The 17,190-nt window shown below is 39.7% G+C and overlaps 1 protein-coding gene across 7 annotated transcripts in view; it reads right to left on the bottom strand.

Moving 5' to 3' along the window:
- Nucleotides 1-654: 654 nt before the first annotated feature.
- osbpl6 (oxysterol binding protein-like 6) overlaps nt 655-17,190 on the bottom strand; it is a 35,376-nt gene continuing 18,840 nt past the window's right edge. Inside the window, exons 6-23 of one of the 7 annotated variants that reach the window (XM_039817762.1) lie at nt 17,017-17,187; nt 14,395-14,539; nt 14,110-14,213; nt 13,553-13,645; nt 12,497-12,665; nt 11,285-11,415; nt 9,133-9,240; nt 8,611-8,742; nt 7,705-7,792; nt 5,002-5,255; nt 4,494-4,631; nt 4,085-4,148; nt 3,787-3,865; nt 3,060-3,204; nt 2,823-2,967; nt 2,500-2,626; nt 2,131-2,253; nt 655-1,917 (exon numbers count right to left, since the gene is read on the bottom strand). In XM_039817762.1, the coding sequence (XP_039673696.1) occupies nt 1,806-1,917; nt 2,131-2,253; nt 2,500-2,626; nt 2,823-2,967; nt 3,060-3,204; nt 3,787-3,865; nt 4,085-4,148; nt 4,494-4,631; nt 5,002-5,255; nt 7,705-7,792; nt 8,611-8,742; nt 9,133-9,240; nt 11,285-11,415; nt 12,497-12,665; nt 13,553-13,645; nt 14,110-14,213; nt 14,395-14,539; nt 17,017-17,187 (2,328 nt within the window). In that variant the 3' untranslated portion in view covers nt 655-1,805. The remainder of the gene's footprint in view (nt 1,918-2,130; nt 2,254-2,499; nt 2,627-2,822; nt 2,968-3,059; nt 3,205-3,786; nt 3,866-4,084; nt 4,149-4,493; nt 4,632-5,001; nt 5,256-7,704; nt 7,793-8,610; nt 8,743-9,132; nt 9,241-11,284; nt 11,416-12,496; nt 12,666-13,552; nt 13,646-14,109; nt 14,214-14,394; nt 14,540-17,016; nt 17,188-17,190) is intronic. The other 6 variants (XM_039817763.1, XM_039817764.1, XM_039817768.1 and 3 more) reach the window with 6 other exon arrangements.

Here is a 17,190-nt window from a genome sequence, read left to right as displayed (position 1 = left end):
AAGGAAAACAAAGATATGGATGCAAAGCAGTACTACCTTTTTGGTTTGTAATCTACAGTACCATATGAACAGTGCACACAAGATGAATTTGCTTCACATAGTTTTCATTCTACATATTTATATTCACTCTATTTTTTCTTCCTTCTGTGTCCTCACCATGCGGTCCTGAACGAGAGGAATCGATTTAAATACACAATGTGTGACTACTTGTGTGTGTTGGGGTTGATTTCAATCAGATGCCCCGTGTTATATTTTCTTACTCTGTAACACAAAAGAGGGACACTAGTTAAAACATTAAAGCTAATCTGCTTTGCAATAAATACACAAACTGCAAATAGGTAACTGGTGCTTTGCAGAAGCCCGTGTCACAGCAGTAAAGTCTCTGGGGAATCAAACACATTTTGATTCTTGAACAGTATAATTGTTACTGTACACACTTTTTTAACATCTATGACATTGAAGGAAATATTTATATTGTTGACCTACAGTATCCTGAAACTGCATTTTCATTGGACAACCTGTAGGTGGCTCTGGTGTGTCACATTGGACTAACTGTATATTTTTGGCTGAATGAGTCAATTAAGATATAATGATAATTATAATTAAGAAAATATATTTGTTTTGTGAGGATTTATTCATAATGTAAAATTTTGAAGAACAAAATATGAAATATGTGACTGTTTTCCTCATGTTTCACTGTCAAGTCTATTTATAAAGCCCAAAATGTTGATCAAAGTGTTTCCAAGGGCTTCACAGTCCGTACAACCTACTACAGCTTCTTTTTTGAGTTTTTTACACGCTATACAGTATGGTGTGCCTACTATAAATGGAGGGAGTTATGTGTGTATTTATGTAACCGTGTGATTCAGAAGAGTTGGTTTCATGTAACAATGTTTAAAATTAGACAGTGGGGCAGGGGTGGGCGCATGAGGTTGTCCCTCTATTTACACAGAATCTCAACTGTGAGGAGAAACTGGACTCCGTGACAGATCTGTGTTGACCATAAAAAAAAAAGTTTCTCCTGCATCACGTGTCCCAAAAACCCGAATAGGATTTACATTTTAATACCTACTTCTGCTTCCAAATCATGATAAGCTTTGAGAGCCGCTGTTTGATTATATTCATTAAAAATTCCATGTATGGACGCCATACTTCCTCTGCTGCAGTCGAGATTAATTTTAAATGAGTTGTTTCCCGAGAGAGAATACTGCTATCACACAGATTCAACCGTATTAAATGGCAAAAATAAATAAAATCTGCCAATTCACATACTATTTCACTAAATTCTGAGTCCAAGATATTTTATAAAAATACCTTTTTTTCTACAATAATTGATGATATAATAAATGCGGCTCTCTAAACATGCACATAGGTATTGTCAAAAGGTCTACTTCATAGACTAGTCTAACCCAAACTGCTGTCACAAATCGAATGGCCTCAACGAAAAAGCGCTAAATCGTGTGACTTGTATGGATGTCTTTTTAAGGCAAGGACATACTCAGAAGTCAAAAAAGCTGAGGAAAGATCTACATAGGAGTGGTACGATTGTTGCCCTGACAACCCAGCTTCCACAAGCACAATGAAGGTGATCCTACAGGATGTTTCCATGGATGGATGACCATGTGGCAGTGCCACAGAACCTCAACAGGGTCGCTTGGCATCAGGCCATCCCTCCGCTCTGCAGTCGCTAATATCCCTGCACATGGATATTTCATCGTTAACGTGTTTCTCTTAACACCTTATTGTGCATAGGTTACGGCCGTCTTGTCTGTGAGGACGATATGATGGACATGGCAATCCGTGTGCTACCACAGGTTCACTGTAGATTCCATATTGATAAAGCCTGGGTTTTTGCGGAGCTCCCAGTACGTGTTGTTAGAGACCCACCTCTCCCTGTGATTGGCATCAACCACTTTCCTGGAAGAAAAGATGGAGAAGTGACTGATGTAACTGATAACCCTAAAAGTAATTAGGAGAAAATGTCATTCATAAAAACATTTAGGCATGATCGGACGCATATTATCTAGATTTATAGATTACAACCATGTGTACGCACGGCTTCATGAATTGGATAAAAAGAATGTGCATACACAGAGTTAGATGCCTCTGGTTACTGGTCTCTGTGCTTACTTGAAGAAGCGTGGCTCCAGTTTGATGTTGTTCTCCTCGTTCCACCTCCTCCTGACTCTCTGCAGGTCCTCAATGCGCTGCTTGTCTGAGGATGCCATCTCCAAGTTCCCCTCCTCCAGGTGCCTGTGTGACCCAAACATCACTTATTTAGTAAACAGTAAATCAGATGAGTCATACAAAGAACACCAACAACACGTGCATTACAAAACTCAAATATTCACTCAGCTTTTTAAGCAGGACATCTCAGTCTGCACTCATCAGACAAAAACAATATTACGAGCAGATTAACTCATATTGCAATCTGGTTTGTGGGAAATCACGGGCATTTTATTTTCGCACTTGGTGGCAGCTGAGGATGTCATGCTGTACCTTTGATCGGGCCTGAATCGGGCGTCTGTACGGGGCAGAGCATCTTTCAACTCGGGGCAAAGCTCATTCAGTTCAATAGCGAACCTGGTGAAGCCGTAGTACAGCTCATAGTTTGTGGGCATGGAGCCTGACAAGGAGAGGAAACAACGTAAACAAAAAGCTTAAAATCAATTCATCGACATTGTTCATTTTCCTGCCCACCCCATCCACTGAAATGGGTCAGGGAACAAAATACATATAGTCAAAAACACTTTCAGTGGACCTTAAGTGACCAGTAGCACCAGTTAGAGGGCTTATGTGAAGTCCAGTGAACCAGTGCCTACCTGGCCTCCAGATGCATTTGGCAGAAGGTGGGACACCACAGTAAAGGCCCTCATGCCATTTTCCAAAAAGCCTGTGGATCACTTTCCCTTCTTGATCCATTACAAATCCTTGAACCTCATTCACATTAGAACTCCAGTAGTTTCCCTGAAAGACAAACCCCATGTTGGTAGCTACCCTTTACCGCAATGCAGTGCAACTAAATCACATCTTAACACTGATTGCTGAAGACGTTTTACCTTGACGAAGGTAAGTTTGCAGAGGCAAGCGCTGCTCTTTATGTTTCTGATGGTTATCTCCCCGTAGTGTTCGATCCACCGTCGTCCACTGAGGATGTTGTGCACACAGGTGGTGACTTTGTTCCATTCATAGTGATCTCCAAACCTAGAAATATACAATGTATTAGTATGTTTCATAACACTGACTGAGAAGTAAATATTAGATTTATGTGCGGGATACTGAGAATCTGCTTTTCACACCATGTTCATTTCATATGGGTTGATGGTAGAGATGAGAAAGATTCCCATGTTTGAGACCTGTGAGCATTCACGTCATCGGACAACCCAAGATGGTTGTATGATTGTTAGTCGTTTGAGGGTTGAAAATACTGTGCATTGACAATATGACACCACATCCATTAAATTTGGGTTTAATTATCTTGAGCAACAGACTTTGGTTGACGTGAAGCATCAAGCATTCAATTAAAAAGCTATAAACATCAGTACTGTGCACTCACAGCATCTGCTGGACAAACTACGTAATTAGACCATTTCTATATCACCCCAAGCATTGTTTTCTGTCTTATATGTTACTGTAAAAAAAGTCTTCATATCAGCAGATATAGACAATATATATGCCAATACCGATATGTCTGTGATAGGGCAATAAATCGGTCAGGCTCTAGATTGTAGAGATGGAATCTGTGACTTTAGGTTTAATCACTACAAGCAGCTTGATCAAAGTTACCTGGGAATCGTGAGATTCACGGTCCCGATCGGTAAAACCTCCATCGATTTTCCCCAGAACTTGTTTTTCCATCTCACATCTGAAAAGCAAATCGATGAAAAATATCAGAAACATAACGGAACAGAAATTTACTGACCACTCAAATCTTTGCATTTCTCCTCAAAATGTATCGAATAAAAAGCTATTTTTAATCAGAATTCAGTTGAATTTTAAAGAGGCTAAATGAGACCGGAAGGCTTGTCTGCTAAGCCAGAGTCCCCATGAGGAAAAGCCTTCACTAATTAGGTATGTAACCTACCTTGCCAGAAGGTGAAGTTCTTGGACTCACAGTGGCAGGCGGAGATGGGAGGGTGGTGGCTCACCTGTGAGACAAGATCAAATAAAAGCAGTCTGACAGCTGTTGTTAAGATTACACATCATATACATATCTGTCAGTCTTCACACAGAGGACACATGATGGACTAAAAAATGGTCACAACTGGTAGATAACGAGGCGTTACAAGTAGAGATTTCTTTGTTCTAAGCAGTCACAAGCCAAAAGGTTTGGGAACCACCTTTTTTCCCCCCAGTCTGACAAATAAGCTGCTGAAGAGCTTATACTTATCTCAAATACCCCCCAAAAAAAGGGTGATATATCCAAGTCAATGCTTCTGTTTAAGATGCACTTTATATCACATACATTTCTTTCATCAAACAAACAGACTTACCTGTTCAGAGAAAAAACAGAAGCCTTTGTCTTCCCGAATACATTCATAACTCTCTCCGAGTAGCGGGTTGAATGGCTTACTTCCTGCTCTGTAGTAAGTGGATGAGTAGCCTGAGACAGCAAAAGCAGCAACGAGAGCCTGTCAGAGAGTCAAAACAAAACAGCCAATAACAAGAGGGGATTAATCACTTCATAGTAACAGGCTATGTCACGCTATCCAAAGGACAGAAGACAGATAAAAATAGGAAGATCCAAGGTCGACAGCTGCATTGGAATGCACTACCGCCTCGCAGACGTGCCTCTGAGAGAAACTATTTATGTTGGTTGTGTCTGGCAATGTCACCTCATATGTAAAAAAAATACAGGTATGATAGACACAAATATTACAACCAAAGCAAACATTAAATTGCATTATGAACAGCAATGACGGATGACCATGTTCTTTAGACTCAAAACCTAACCTAATGCATTCGATTTGACAGAGTGCCAGAAACTGACAGCTTCTTTACCATGCGTTCAAAGGGATCCTCAGTCTCAGCAGCTTTGTCCAGCAGCTCGCTGTACTCCAGCTCTTCACACATACGCTGCAGTGTGTTGAGGGGCTCGTTGAGCTCCACAGGCATGGACACTTTGGACAAGTCCTTGCCGATGTTGTTTCTCAAGATGTTCCAGAGGTTGATGTTGCTGGTGTCGGGACATGGCGCTGGCAGGCAGCTGCGCCGCCCATTACGGAAGGCACTGCCAGCAAAGTCTCCGTTGGCCACTGGGAAGAAAAAGAATATCACCTAATTAACAATCTACAGGTGGTACAATATTATCTGTGACAGTCTCTGCTCTTCTCTGAAACATGCTCTTAATGATATAATAATAATAATCTTCAACTAGAAAATGCTTTTCCTGCAGAAAATGCTTGTGAATGCTGAAAAGGTAAATTGCTAAAGCTAAACTAAATCATAGTAATGTATATCGAAAGTCATAGTATTATACTGTATCTCAAAAAAAAGTGATAAAAAGTCATAGTATAGTATGTTGAAAAAAGTCATAGTATAGTATATAAAAAAGCATAGTATAGTATGTCGAAAAAAGTGCTAACAAAGTCATAGTATATTATGTATGACTTTTTATCATGTTTTCGAGATACTATACTATGACTTTTTTTATCACTTTTCTCGACATACTATAGTATATTTTTTGTCACTTTTTTCCGACATACTAAACTATGACGTTTTTATGAAAAAAGTGATAAAAAAGTCATAGTATAGTATGTCGAAAAAAGTGACAAAAAAGTCATATTATAGTTTGTCGAAAAAAGTGACTAAAAAGTAAAAGTATAGTATGTTTATGAAAGTCATAGTACTGAATGTTTTTTTAAGATAATTTTTCAGGGCATTTCCACCTTTAATGAAAAGGGAAGGAGAGGGAAGACATGCAGGAAATCATCACAGGTCAGAGTGGAACAGTGGACCTTCTGTGTCAAGGCATACAGCTCTAAGTATGCAAGGGCTCTACCAAATGAGCTAAGCTGGCCACATAGTATAGAACGAAAAAAAAGTCAGTATAGTAGGCCTATATCGAAAAAAAAGTCATATTATAGAATTTTGAAAAAAGTGACAAAAAAGTTATAGTATAGTATATCAAAAAAGTGACAAAAAAGTCATAGTATAGTATATTGAAAAATGTGACAAAAAATTCATAGTATAGTATGTCGTAAAAAGTCATAATATAGTATGCCGAAAAAAAGTGATAAAAAAGTCATAGTAGAGAATGTTTGAAAAATTCATAGTATAGTATATCGAAAAAAAAAATCATAGTATAGTATGTCGTATAAAGTCATAGTATAGTATGCTTGAAAAAGTGACAAAAAAATCATAGTATAGTTTATTGAAAAAAGTGGTGTACTTACAAACTTTCCAATCCATCGTTTTATGAGAGCATAACCTATATATACTAGTGTAGACCTTTGGTATCATTTCGGGCATTATTAGTGGGGTCATTTAAGAGATACAAACGTGGGTCCATTACCCCCGCGCTAAGCTACTCAGCGGCTAACGCTACTCTACGCTAACTCGCCCAGTGTTAGACCCAGGTGAAAAAAGCTTCTGGGGGGGTGTTTGGCTCGAGGTCATGGTGCAAAGGACCCTAGGGTAAATTACTCCGAACCATCACTTTAAGCTGGGGAATTTTGGAAACATTCCAATTTGGAAACTTTCATGGGAATTAATGGAAATTATGGGAATTAATGGGAAATTATGGGGATTAATGGGAAATGTTTGTATGAATTACTAAAATGGGTAATTCATACAAAATCCATCTTATACAAACATAAATATAAACATTCAGTTTTGTAATAAGCAGACAGGCATATACAGTGAATACAAATGTTGAGTTATTCGTCAGTAGAACTTTAATAGATTCCTTCAGTGAACAACAATTTTAATTTTTTTATATTTTACTGCAGTAGGCTAAGTAGTAGCCCAAACTTTAGCTTAACATATTTAGGTAGCTAGCATGCTGCCTTTGATTTACTAAGGTTATGGTTATGGTTATATGCATGCTAAACTAACCATCAGCACTGTCTATTGTTTCCAGCCTATCAAGAACAAGTGGGCTATACAATTAACACACATAGTTTAATAGCAATGGGTTATGTATTACCTCCCGTATTTTAAAAACTAAATGTTGGCAAGTATGTAGTAGCCTATGCTGATTACTGCGTGCGTGCATGTCAAGGACGAATATAGGGAGGACATTTAAGTGAAGTTACATTAAATCAGGTTGTTTTAACCAATATTATGCTACAAGATGTTTTTTTCAACTACATTTAAGTTTCCTGTTATAGACTAACAGTATTATAACAAGCAATATTAAAAATATCCAGTTTATTCCCATTAATTACCGTTTATTCCCGCTAATTCCCATATATTCAATCCAACTTTGAAAATTCCCGGAATTTTGCAACCCTATTCCTTACACAGATAGCTTTCACAGAGTCTTAGAGATGCCCTTGGCACAGAGCAACACTGCAAAGTCAATTGCCTTGGCCACACTGATAAATGATCTTGCCAGAAGTGTCTGTGTGTGTGGATGTTGAAAAGGGAAGCACGGTTGATCCATCGAAGGGATCCCCTCCTTTATTATTTTTCCTCCCTTTTCTAATAGGGAACATATGGATACTTGGTCTATGGCTCATGATGACAGAGGATTGGACCTACTTTGTCTGGAGACGTTATCGGTCACACTGGCGTTGTCCTCGGAAATGTTATCGCTCACATCGCTGACATATGACTCATCGTCTGAGCCCTGCAAGGGGAGCAGGTACAAAGCGGAGTGAGTCAGCGCAGTAGAGTAGAACACAAACTCTGATCAGACTAGCAGACGGCCGTAGCCTCACACACAGTTACTGCAGTTTGCCACTGGCTAACAAACTGCAGCAGTCACCCACTATCTGTCCCACTGCAGTAATCATAAGATGAGACACTGCAGCATTTTCATACGTTATATATAGCAAACACAATGAGGCCATTGATGCCACCAAAGAGGAGCATATGGTAGCAACTTGTTGTATTAGCCTCTATTACAGTCGCCTGCTGCTGGTGATTGTTCGGCCAACAGTGTAACACAAATCTGAATAGGCCTGCTTGTTGGAGCTGGAGGATGGGGGGGGTTGATGAATTTCCTTGGCGAGTAATCCTTCAATACAGCTCAATGCATGCCTGTGAAGCTACAATGCTCAATGGCTCTTTAGAGACCAAGCAAGGTGTTCGCAGGAGTGTAAAGGGGAGAAGGCAGAAATGATAGTTTCAAACAAATCAAGAGGAACAGACAGAAGAGTGTGTGATTCCGAGACACAACTGAGAGATGAAGCCTCGGGTCAGATTGAATAGAAGCCCTCCTGTGTGCCTGACTTTTGTTTGAGTTTCCGTTATACGATATCTCTGCTTCTCATGCTGCCCTCATTAATTGCTGACTAACTCCAGCTCCACACATAGCCTTCACAGTGACGTTTTATCTGGCTTCCCACCAGCAGGGCTAGTTTAACCCCTTCCTTCCTCAACAACCCGCTGCTCATGGTCCAAACCGCCATCCTTTCTTAAACACTTAACTGTCATCTGTTATACCTCATTTTCCGACGAGCTGGCTGACAGAAGCACTTCCTGGGCATCAAAGAACTCAGAAACAGACTCCGACATGGAGAGTCGGCTCTCATTAGAGGCCTGCTGAGTCAGAGGGATCCCCATCTGTTCTCCAGCCTGCAGGAAAAACACATGCAAACACACGAGATGTTCACTGTTCCTTGCTACGATGACAGGTTTAAGAAACGAAACGGACCTGAACAAACACAAACAAAGACAACACAGAGTTTATTTTTCAGCATGTGTATCCTTGCCAGAGGGCAAGCTCCCATCCGTTTCTAATTAGTCATTCTTTCCATTAACCTTGATGCCACGTTCTGCATGAAATAAGGATCCTTTAAGCTTACCTGCCAGGGTGTACTGAAAAAATCATCAATCTATAAGGACAGGAATCAATAATGCATGATGCAAACACTACAACTACCTGGTCAGCCTTAGATGCCTTGTTGTTTCATCAATGTAAGAGTCAGAAAATAGCTCCGTCAGTGACTGACCACAGCGACCTACCTCATCAGGCGTGGAGATGATGTTCACACTGACAACTTGTTCAGTCAGGACAGATTCAGAGTGGATGCGGTTGAGTCGGGTTCGAAGTTCTGCGTTTTGGGACAGGGCCTGAATAATTAAAAAAGTGTGGTTTACTTTCCACATGTGCTGATGTTTTTTGTTTTTGTCGGGGAGGGGTAGAGGGGGGATTTAGTGTTTGATGCCCTGGATGTAGATACTTTAAAAAAAAATCTTCTTTGTCTTCTTAAAGCTATCCTAACACTCTCACATAAGTCGTTTCATTTCTCCTCTCCATACTGGCAGTGAAGCGATCCCTTACTAAAGCAACTACACTGTAAAGATGGGGGTGAAAAGCCACATTACTTACAGGTTACCTGCAGTTAATATGAGGCTTCAGTCTAGGTTAGCCAAATGAGTATCAAGTGAGTATCTTCTAAAGTTTTGGTCATTTTAGTATGAAATTGCCTCTTTGTAATTCCATGGACAGTGTTTTCTTAGTGCCAGGATGAAGATACTACTTATTTGACTTACTTAAGACTCTTTAAGCCAAACTTTGAAATACATTATTGCAAAGAACGAGGGCAGACGTCTGTTATCTTTTAGAGGGTATCTCCTACTATTCTTTAAAAACAGCATTTGTGGCCACTTGGGGGATATCAGAAACTGTGATATGGTGTACACATCCTGCAGATGGGGAGCAACTTTTCTTTTGGAGTCGTGTTTCTGTCCACCTGATGAATGGAGGTCCAGTATTCAGTCTCCTGTAAGCTCTGTTTTTGTCTCCATTTACTCCTGAAGAGTTAGTTGCTAAATGCTTCACTATGTGTATTATCCAGCTGCTAACTTTGTCTGTTGTTTGGTGCAGGGCAGTGGGCAGGCAGCGTACAGTGGGGTCGTCTGAGCTTTTGTTTTCTGAAAACAGCTGTCTGCTATGACAAAAGCAACCAAAACAACGAGCTGACAGATGCTAAAACGTGAAGAATATTCTCTCTGCTTTTAGCTTTGTTTTTGTTCTCACTCAACTAATTCCTGAAACATTGGGCTTTTTAGCTGCTAAATGCTCCACTATGTTCACCAACTAGCTGTTACCTTAGTCTGCCTGCTGTTTAGTGCTTAGCAGGCAGTGTACAGTTAGTTTATTAGAGCTTTTTTTTTTTAAACTGAAAACAGCTGCCTGCAGCGTCCGCAAAAGTCATCGCTGATCAGAACGGTGACAGTGAACCAAAACAGCAGTTGCAGGACTTAAAACCAGAACAATGAGCTGAAACATGCTAAAAAGCTCAGTAGAGCTGAGGGGAACTGCAGAATCAGGTGCTAATTATTTGTGGGTTTATCACTACAAACCACCCCTTTCACAAAGTAGTCATCATTTTTTATATATAAATATTGATTACAGCCGCTTTAAGTAAATGTGTACATGTGAAATAAAACATCAAGAAATACAAAATAAACTCAGTATGCCCCTCAAAGATTAAAGTAGTTGACAACAGCAGCTTAGCTGTAACAACCATGAATCCTGATTATCAACTTCCCGCAGAGCTTTGCCTTAAAAACCTGACCTCCAGCCTTCAACACTGTCACACAAGCATCCAATTAGCAACAAAGCAAAGATTAAGCAGCAGAAACATTTCACTGAAATGATGTCGACTGTTAGAAAAGGAACAGTCCAATTAAATCACTGGGGTAGAGAGACAGCCCTAAGGAGCCGAGTTAATGAACTGCACAGCACATTTTTCTCTCTCCCCCAATTAATATAGGAAAAGATGATTGAACTTTCTCTAGTCACTTGTCTGTGCTCTCATCTCAACACATCATCTGTTTCAATTGGGATTACAGTGACTGCTTGGAATAAACTGTAGCTTGTGTGTTTCATCTGACAGCCCGTCATCGTGAGCGTATCTTACAACACGACAACTACAAAATGGGTTTGTTTGATCTTAAAGACACCAAGACACATCGCTCAAATGATTGCAGTAATTTCCCCAGTAATGTCCTGATCACTCCGGGTGATTACATCTTAAAACTGCATCATACTTAGCATTAAGAATGTGAAGTAGCCAAATATGTCTAACAAACGGCTCAGATTAACTAACCCTAACTAATAGTAGAAAGAAAGAGGCATCATGGGTACTGGTTGAAGACAGCTTATTACCTGTGACAGAGACTTCCTGAGAGAGTTGATCTGGGCTGATTGGTCCAAGTGCTCCTGGTCAGACAGAATCTGTTTGATCTTTTCTTTCTCTATGGCTACTGTGTTGAAGGCTGACTTCAGCAGAGAGTGGACTGCACAGAGACAGGACAAACGGAAATTAGTACTCTTTACACTTCAAAATCACAGTTTCGTTCAGTTGCTTTGTCACAATCCTCAAATGAAAAACATTATCCTCACACAGAACTCAAAAACTGCTTTTAATGCTTGATTTAAAGTGCCCATATATTGCTCATTGTCAGGTTCATAATTGTATTTTGAGGTTGTACCAGAATAGGTTTACATGGTTTAATTTTCAAAAAAACATAATTTTTTTGATCAGCTCACCCGGAGACTGAAGGCAGGTTACAGTCAGAAACCCATATCTCACTAAAAACAGCGTGGATGTTTTTTTTTCCAAGTTTGTATGCGTGTGGAAGCACCAGAGACACAAATAACACCCCAAATCCAAGAAAAAGTGATTATTTTCATGATATGGGCACTGTAAAAAAATCCTATGCTACTTGCTCCTGTGTTGTGTTTTAGTTTTCAAGATTCTTTTATTTAATTTGCAAAGCCTCTTTGAGTATCCTGTAAAGCGCCCTATAAATAAAACATTTTTATTATTACCATTATTATTATGTTCAATTAACCCAGTGACAGTGATTGAGTTAACCTTGTTGACCAAAATTAATTTCAACTTTTCAAGTGATTTATTTTACTCTTAGGTATCTTCATCAACATTGTTTATAGTCAATTTTAATCCCAGTTTATTACAACTTTAGCTTTGGCCATAGTTTCTCTCAGTTAAGATAGTGTTATATTTACTAAGTTAATTGCTGATATCTTGGAAATTATATCACTTTAACCAACGAAGTGGTAAGATGATCACAGGTTGGTAATGAGCAGTTTTGCAAGACTGTCACCATTTCACTTGGAGGTAAAATTGATAATGAGTGAATACGTAATGTTGCTAATAATCCCACACTGCACAAAAAACTGTTTTTGCACACAACTACGGCAAGTATGGTAGTTCAAAGTTGAACCAGGAAGTCATGTCAATGTGATCCAGGTTTTAACAAACCATAAAAATGCCTCAAGATTTACATATGAAATGGGAAACACTGAGACATATCTCGCCAATAACCCTGCAGCTATGCATACTGCATGCCTTACCTTTCTGGGCGATGGTGCAGAATTCCTCTTGAAGTTTAATGTAGTCACTAGCATACTCTACACTGTCTGTCAGCCGAGAGACGGGGGGTTGAAAGTCAACCAGCTCGGCACACAGGTTAGGGTTGGATGAGTGGAGGCGGACAGGGGACATGCTGGCAGACAGAGGGACCTGGAGAGAGATGACGACCACAGAGAGGACCACTGTCAATCAGCTAAGAGGCACAAAAATGTGTTGTGTGTCTGACAGAACCAATTGTGAAGAGCAAAAAGTTTGGGCCGATAAGACATAGTGAACTCTGAATGTACAGTATAATGGTACCATTTCTGACATGTCACACCAAAATGTCACACTGAGGAGCAGTGACATGCTCTTCTCATTAATGTCTTACAAGTTATTCTAAAGGAAATAACTGTATCCTCATTCTTCTGCACCTACTGCTGATATTCTCTCTGATGTCAAATTTATGAAGATTCTCAGTCATGAAGGTCATTAGATATCAAGAACTATTAAATCAGAATGACGATGTGACAGAAGCGGCATTACTTTTGCTTTTTGAGATAAACAGCAAGTCCAGCTCTCTTTGATTTGCTACATCTAGAAATCTCTACAGTAAACTATTGAGGAGTTTTTAGATTCCGTGATAGCAAATCTATTCATGAGAGAAAAATGGTTGGTTAAAAATAAAAGCAATCGTGTATGAAAGCACATTTAGCCTTTTCAGGAAGCACAAATTAATATATTAGGTGAAATAAGGTTAGCAGAGACAGAAAAATAGTTACTCAAGCAATAAAACATTAATGAGCGCCAGTTGTGGTGCAGACTGATCAAAGACCAAAAAAGAAAAGGGCAGAAAATGCTCTGTTGTGTATGTGTGCTGTCAACAGTCTCCCCTCTTAAAAAATTAGGGTAGTCCCAGGAACATTTTTAATGACAAGGAGACAGCATACTTGTGTTTAAGAGTCAGTGTGTGTGTGTGTGTGTGTGTGTGTGTGTGTGTGTGTGTGTATGTGTGTGTGTCTTTATTTGGCAGAGCAAAAATCAAATAAAAGATGTACCTGAAGCTGGAATTTTGCGTCTTTGCCAACACTTTTTGTTCTCCATCTTCTGTTCAAGCGCTTCTCTTTCTTTGACATTTCTACACAATTGGTCTTTGTGGCACACGTGGATCAAAATTTGCAAAGTGTGGTTAATAGGACAAACACATCAAAAATGAAGCAAAGCTAACAATCACTTTTATTGCAGTGAAATGGAAAAACAGGACAAAATCCCCACAAATGAGTCGCAAACAAAACACTGAGGTAGATGGAATGTGTGTTGTTAAAACAAAATTTTAAAAAGCATTTCAGCCAAAAACCATAATACCAAAACTTTAAATTTGATAAATACTGATCAGTTAGAGAAGCTGGCAGGTGGTCTGTGAGCACAGCTGAATCCTGTCTGTTTAGACAGGTAGTGATGGTGACTGCTGAGGTTTTAAAAGACTGACTCACCTCCATCATTACACTCACACACATAAACCTCTAAATGAAACACTAACTAAATTGCTTTCTTTATCTGTGTGTATGTATGTGTGTTGCTGTGTGTGCATGCATGGCTGTGTATCTTTGTTTACCTGCATATCTATGAAATTGGGCGCTGACTGTGTCCTTTGTAGAATCTCCAAACTCTGCAGTAGCCGGCTCAGCTCAGTCAGGTTGGACTGACATCGTGCGAGCTCTGAAAATAAAATTCACACCCACGAGCACACACAAACACATTCAGTGTTATGTGTCATGAAATGGTCATCAATCCTCCTCTCAGGGTTCAGAACATTTACTGTAAGGCCTGAGGCATGATTTAATCTACTTCTTTATCAAATCTGATTTGTTCCCAGCATGAGGAAGAAAACTGCACTCACCCTCTGCGCACTTGTCCATCTCCTCTGATTCCTGCAGCCAAGCAACCACCTTGCTCTGGCCGTTACTGTAGGAGGCAGGCAGGCTGCTGTTGCTGTTGCTACTGGGGGCCACCGGCTGCCACGGCAAGCTGCTTGGCTTGGCCTGCTGAAGGGTGATATGGGAACAGACACAGAGATGTGGTTGTTTTGTCTGTAACTTCATGTCAGAGTTTACTGCACTGTGTTAGGAGTGGTTCAGCTGGTTTTGATCATACTATAGTGGCAGTGACATTGTGAAAAAGGCATTTTCTGGATTCTGGAGTTTAAAAACCTCTGGTCTAAGAGATGCCTGAAACTAGTGAAAAATATCCATCACAATCCTTTAAATGAATGTCTTTGAATTCCTTGTTTTGTCCGATTGATAACAAATCATCACATTTGAGAAGATGGAAGCAGCAAATATTTTATTTTTCTTAATAAATGCCTTTTATCAAACCTGTTTTAATTAAATTTTCTGTCAACTGACCTATTCTGGATGCAAAGACATCACTGGTATTTAAATGGGTCCCTTCTACCATACTGTATGAATCTTCTGGGCCCTTGAACAAGTCACTTGACCCATCTGGAACAGCTGCAGTGAATCTGTTCAGGAGCCAACAGTGTGGAACTGGTTGATCTCTGTGGCTCTCAGGTAATGTGTAACTGTGAAAATGTGGTCTTTAAAATTTTAAAAGAAATGTAAAAAAACTAACTTATTAATAAACACAGCAGGTTGATTAAAAAATGAGGAATAGCGTGCTGTAGTATCAGCTTTAAGGAGCATGCATGTACAAATGCTGCCATTCTGAGGAAGAGACCTTGAAAGCTCTTTAATGTAGCAGTTCATTCTGACTATAGGATTGTAGTCTCTTATTTAAGCTGTTCGTCTGGGAGAGCTCGTCAGACTGCAGCCAGTTGCTCTGAATCCAGATCCTACTGATAACCTCTAATGGCCTGCATGAGGCACAGAGCCACACTCCCAGGAGAACCTGCTCTGGCTGCAACCTTACATTTACACACAATTCAGACACATCAACAAGAACCAGGGTTTATTTCACACTAAACTGAGTCTGGACAGTCTGGACAAACAACACGTTTTATTATCCTAATGATCTGTGTACAATTACCTGTCCAATCAGGGTAAGTGCATTGGGCAGATGTCTGTCTACACATTAAATGAAGTTCAGCGTAAGTTCATTCAGGAAGACTTCCATGCTTCACATTTCTCCCTCTCTCTCTTCCAACCTAATCAGCTGCATTGTCATCAGCTGAATGTGGACGTTTACTCTTTCAGTTAAACCAACCAGATTTTGCCACAATCTCTGTGATCTATTGCGTTGTTGCATTCAAACTTTAAATCAGTTCTCTCTGCTGCGGTCAGTTGTCATTTCAAGCAAAATTGATGCAACCCTCCTCCGCCCCTTTCACCTCCAGTTTTAATCATTCCCAGCACCTAGGTTTTCTCCATCAGAAGCCCCTCTTCACATCATCCCTTCATCACCTCCACCAGTGTCTAGACTCCATCGGGGGAATATTCCTATATATCCACGGCCTCTATACCCCTTATAATTTAACATTGCGATGGAGTCTAATCGCCAAAGACTAACATCAACCTATTATGCACCATGTTCATTAAACTTATTTCACTCTAAGCGAAGTCACTCCTGATTGAAATGCCAATTAGTGTAGCAAATAGCCACAGAACACAGGGAACAGATTAAGGCTATGGTTACAAGTGTTAAGATTACATTTAGTAAAACAGTGGCTTCCATACATGTAAATTGTGAAGAACTTTCAAGTTTTGTATTAAATTAAACCCGACTGATTACAGTATTTGTATGATAATGTAACTGTTAAATTGGGGTAATAAAAAGGACAGCATTACACACTACAAAGTTATCAGGCGGGTGATCCAGCAGACGCAGACACAAGTCTTCCTGTCGTTACTGTGAATGCTGACTGAGAATTATTTCCTCTCTTCTGGATAATATTTTGGTAGCCTGACATCGTCATACTCAGATTCTCAAATCAAATCTTGTGGGCGGGGCTAAATTCGTCTGGCATCCAGGCTAATATTTTGGTACACTATCCCAGTTTCCAATAAAAACAGAACTAGGCGATCTCTCATTCCCCATGACATACCCTTCTTGAATAAGTAACTGTTCTCTCCTCAGAGCACAGAGAGAGAGACTGCTTTAAAGCTTGATACACAGTAGAAATATGAAAAAAATGTTCAGGCTGCTTTGATTACAGACGTCCATATCAACATAAAATCTGTAACGTTATGTTTTAGTTTTCAGCTGTTCTCTGAAAAGAAAATTCATCAGCAATAATTCTTATATTTAATAATTTAAAATATTTTTCAAGCACAAATGTCAAATAGTGTCCTTTTCCAGCTTCTCAAATGTAAGGATTTGCTGCTTTTCTTTGTTTTATATCATTTCAAATGAAATATCTTTGGACAGTAAGTCTGACAAAACAAGACATTTGAAGACGTCACATTGGGTCTGCATAGACATATTTCACAATTTTCTTACATTCTATAAACCAGAGCATTAATTGATTTATGGAGAAAATAATCAATTAATTGGTGGGAGGGCTCACCTTGGCATCACATACCACACTCGAGGCAGGTTGGGGGGACTCCACGGCAGTTGGGGGAGGAAACGTTCGCATGGTGGCCTCCCGGGGAGATCGCACAATCTCGTTCTGTCGGTAAAGCCGGTGATGACGCAACTTGGACACCCAGGCATCAAAGATGTCTTGAGATTTGACCTA

This window comes from Perca fluviatilis, chromosome 12, assembly GCF_010015445.1.
Source record: "Perca fluviatilis chromosome 12, GENO_Pfluv_1.0, whole genome shotgun sequence".
NCBI classification, from domain to species: Eukaryota; Metazoa; Chordata; class Actinopteri; order Perciformes; family Percidae; genus Perca; species Perca fluviatilis.
This window is presented reverse-complemented; position numbering and strand designations above follow the sequence as displayed.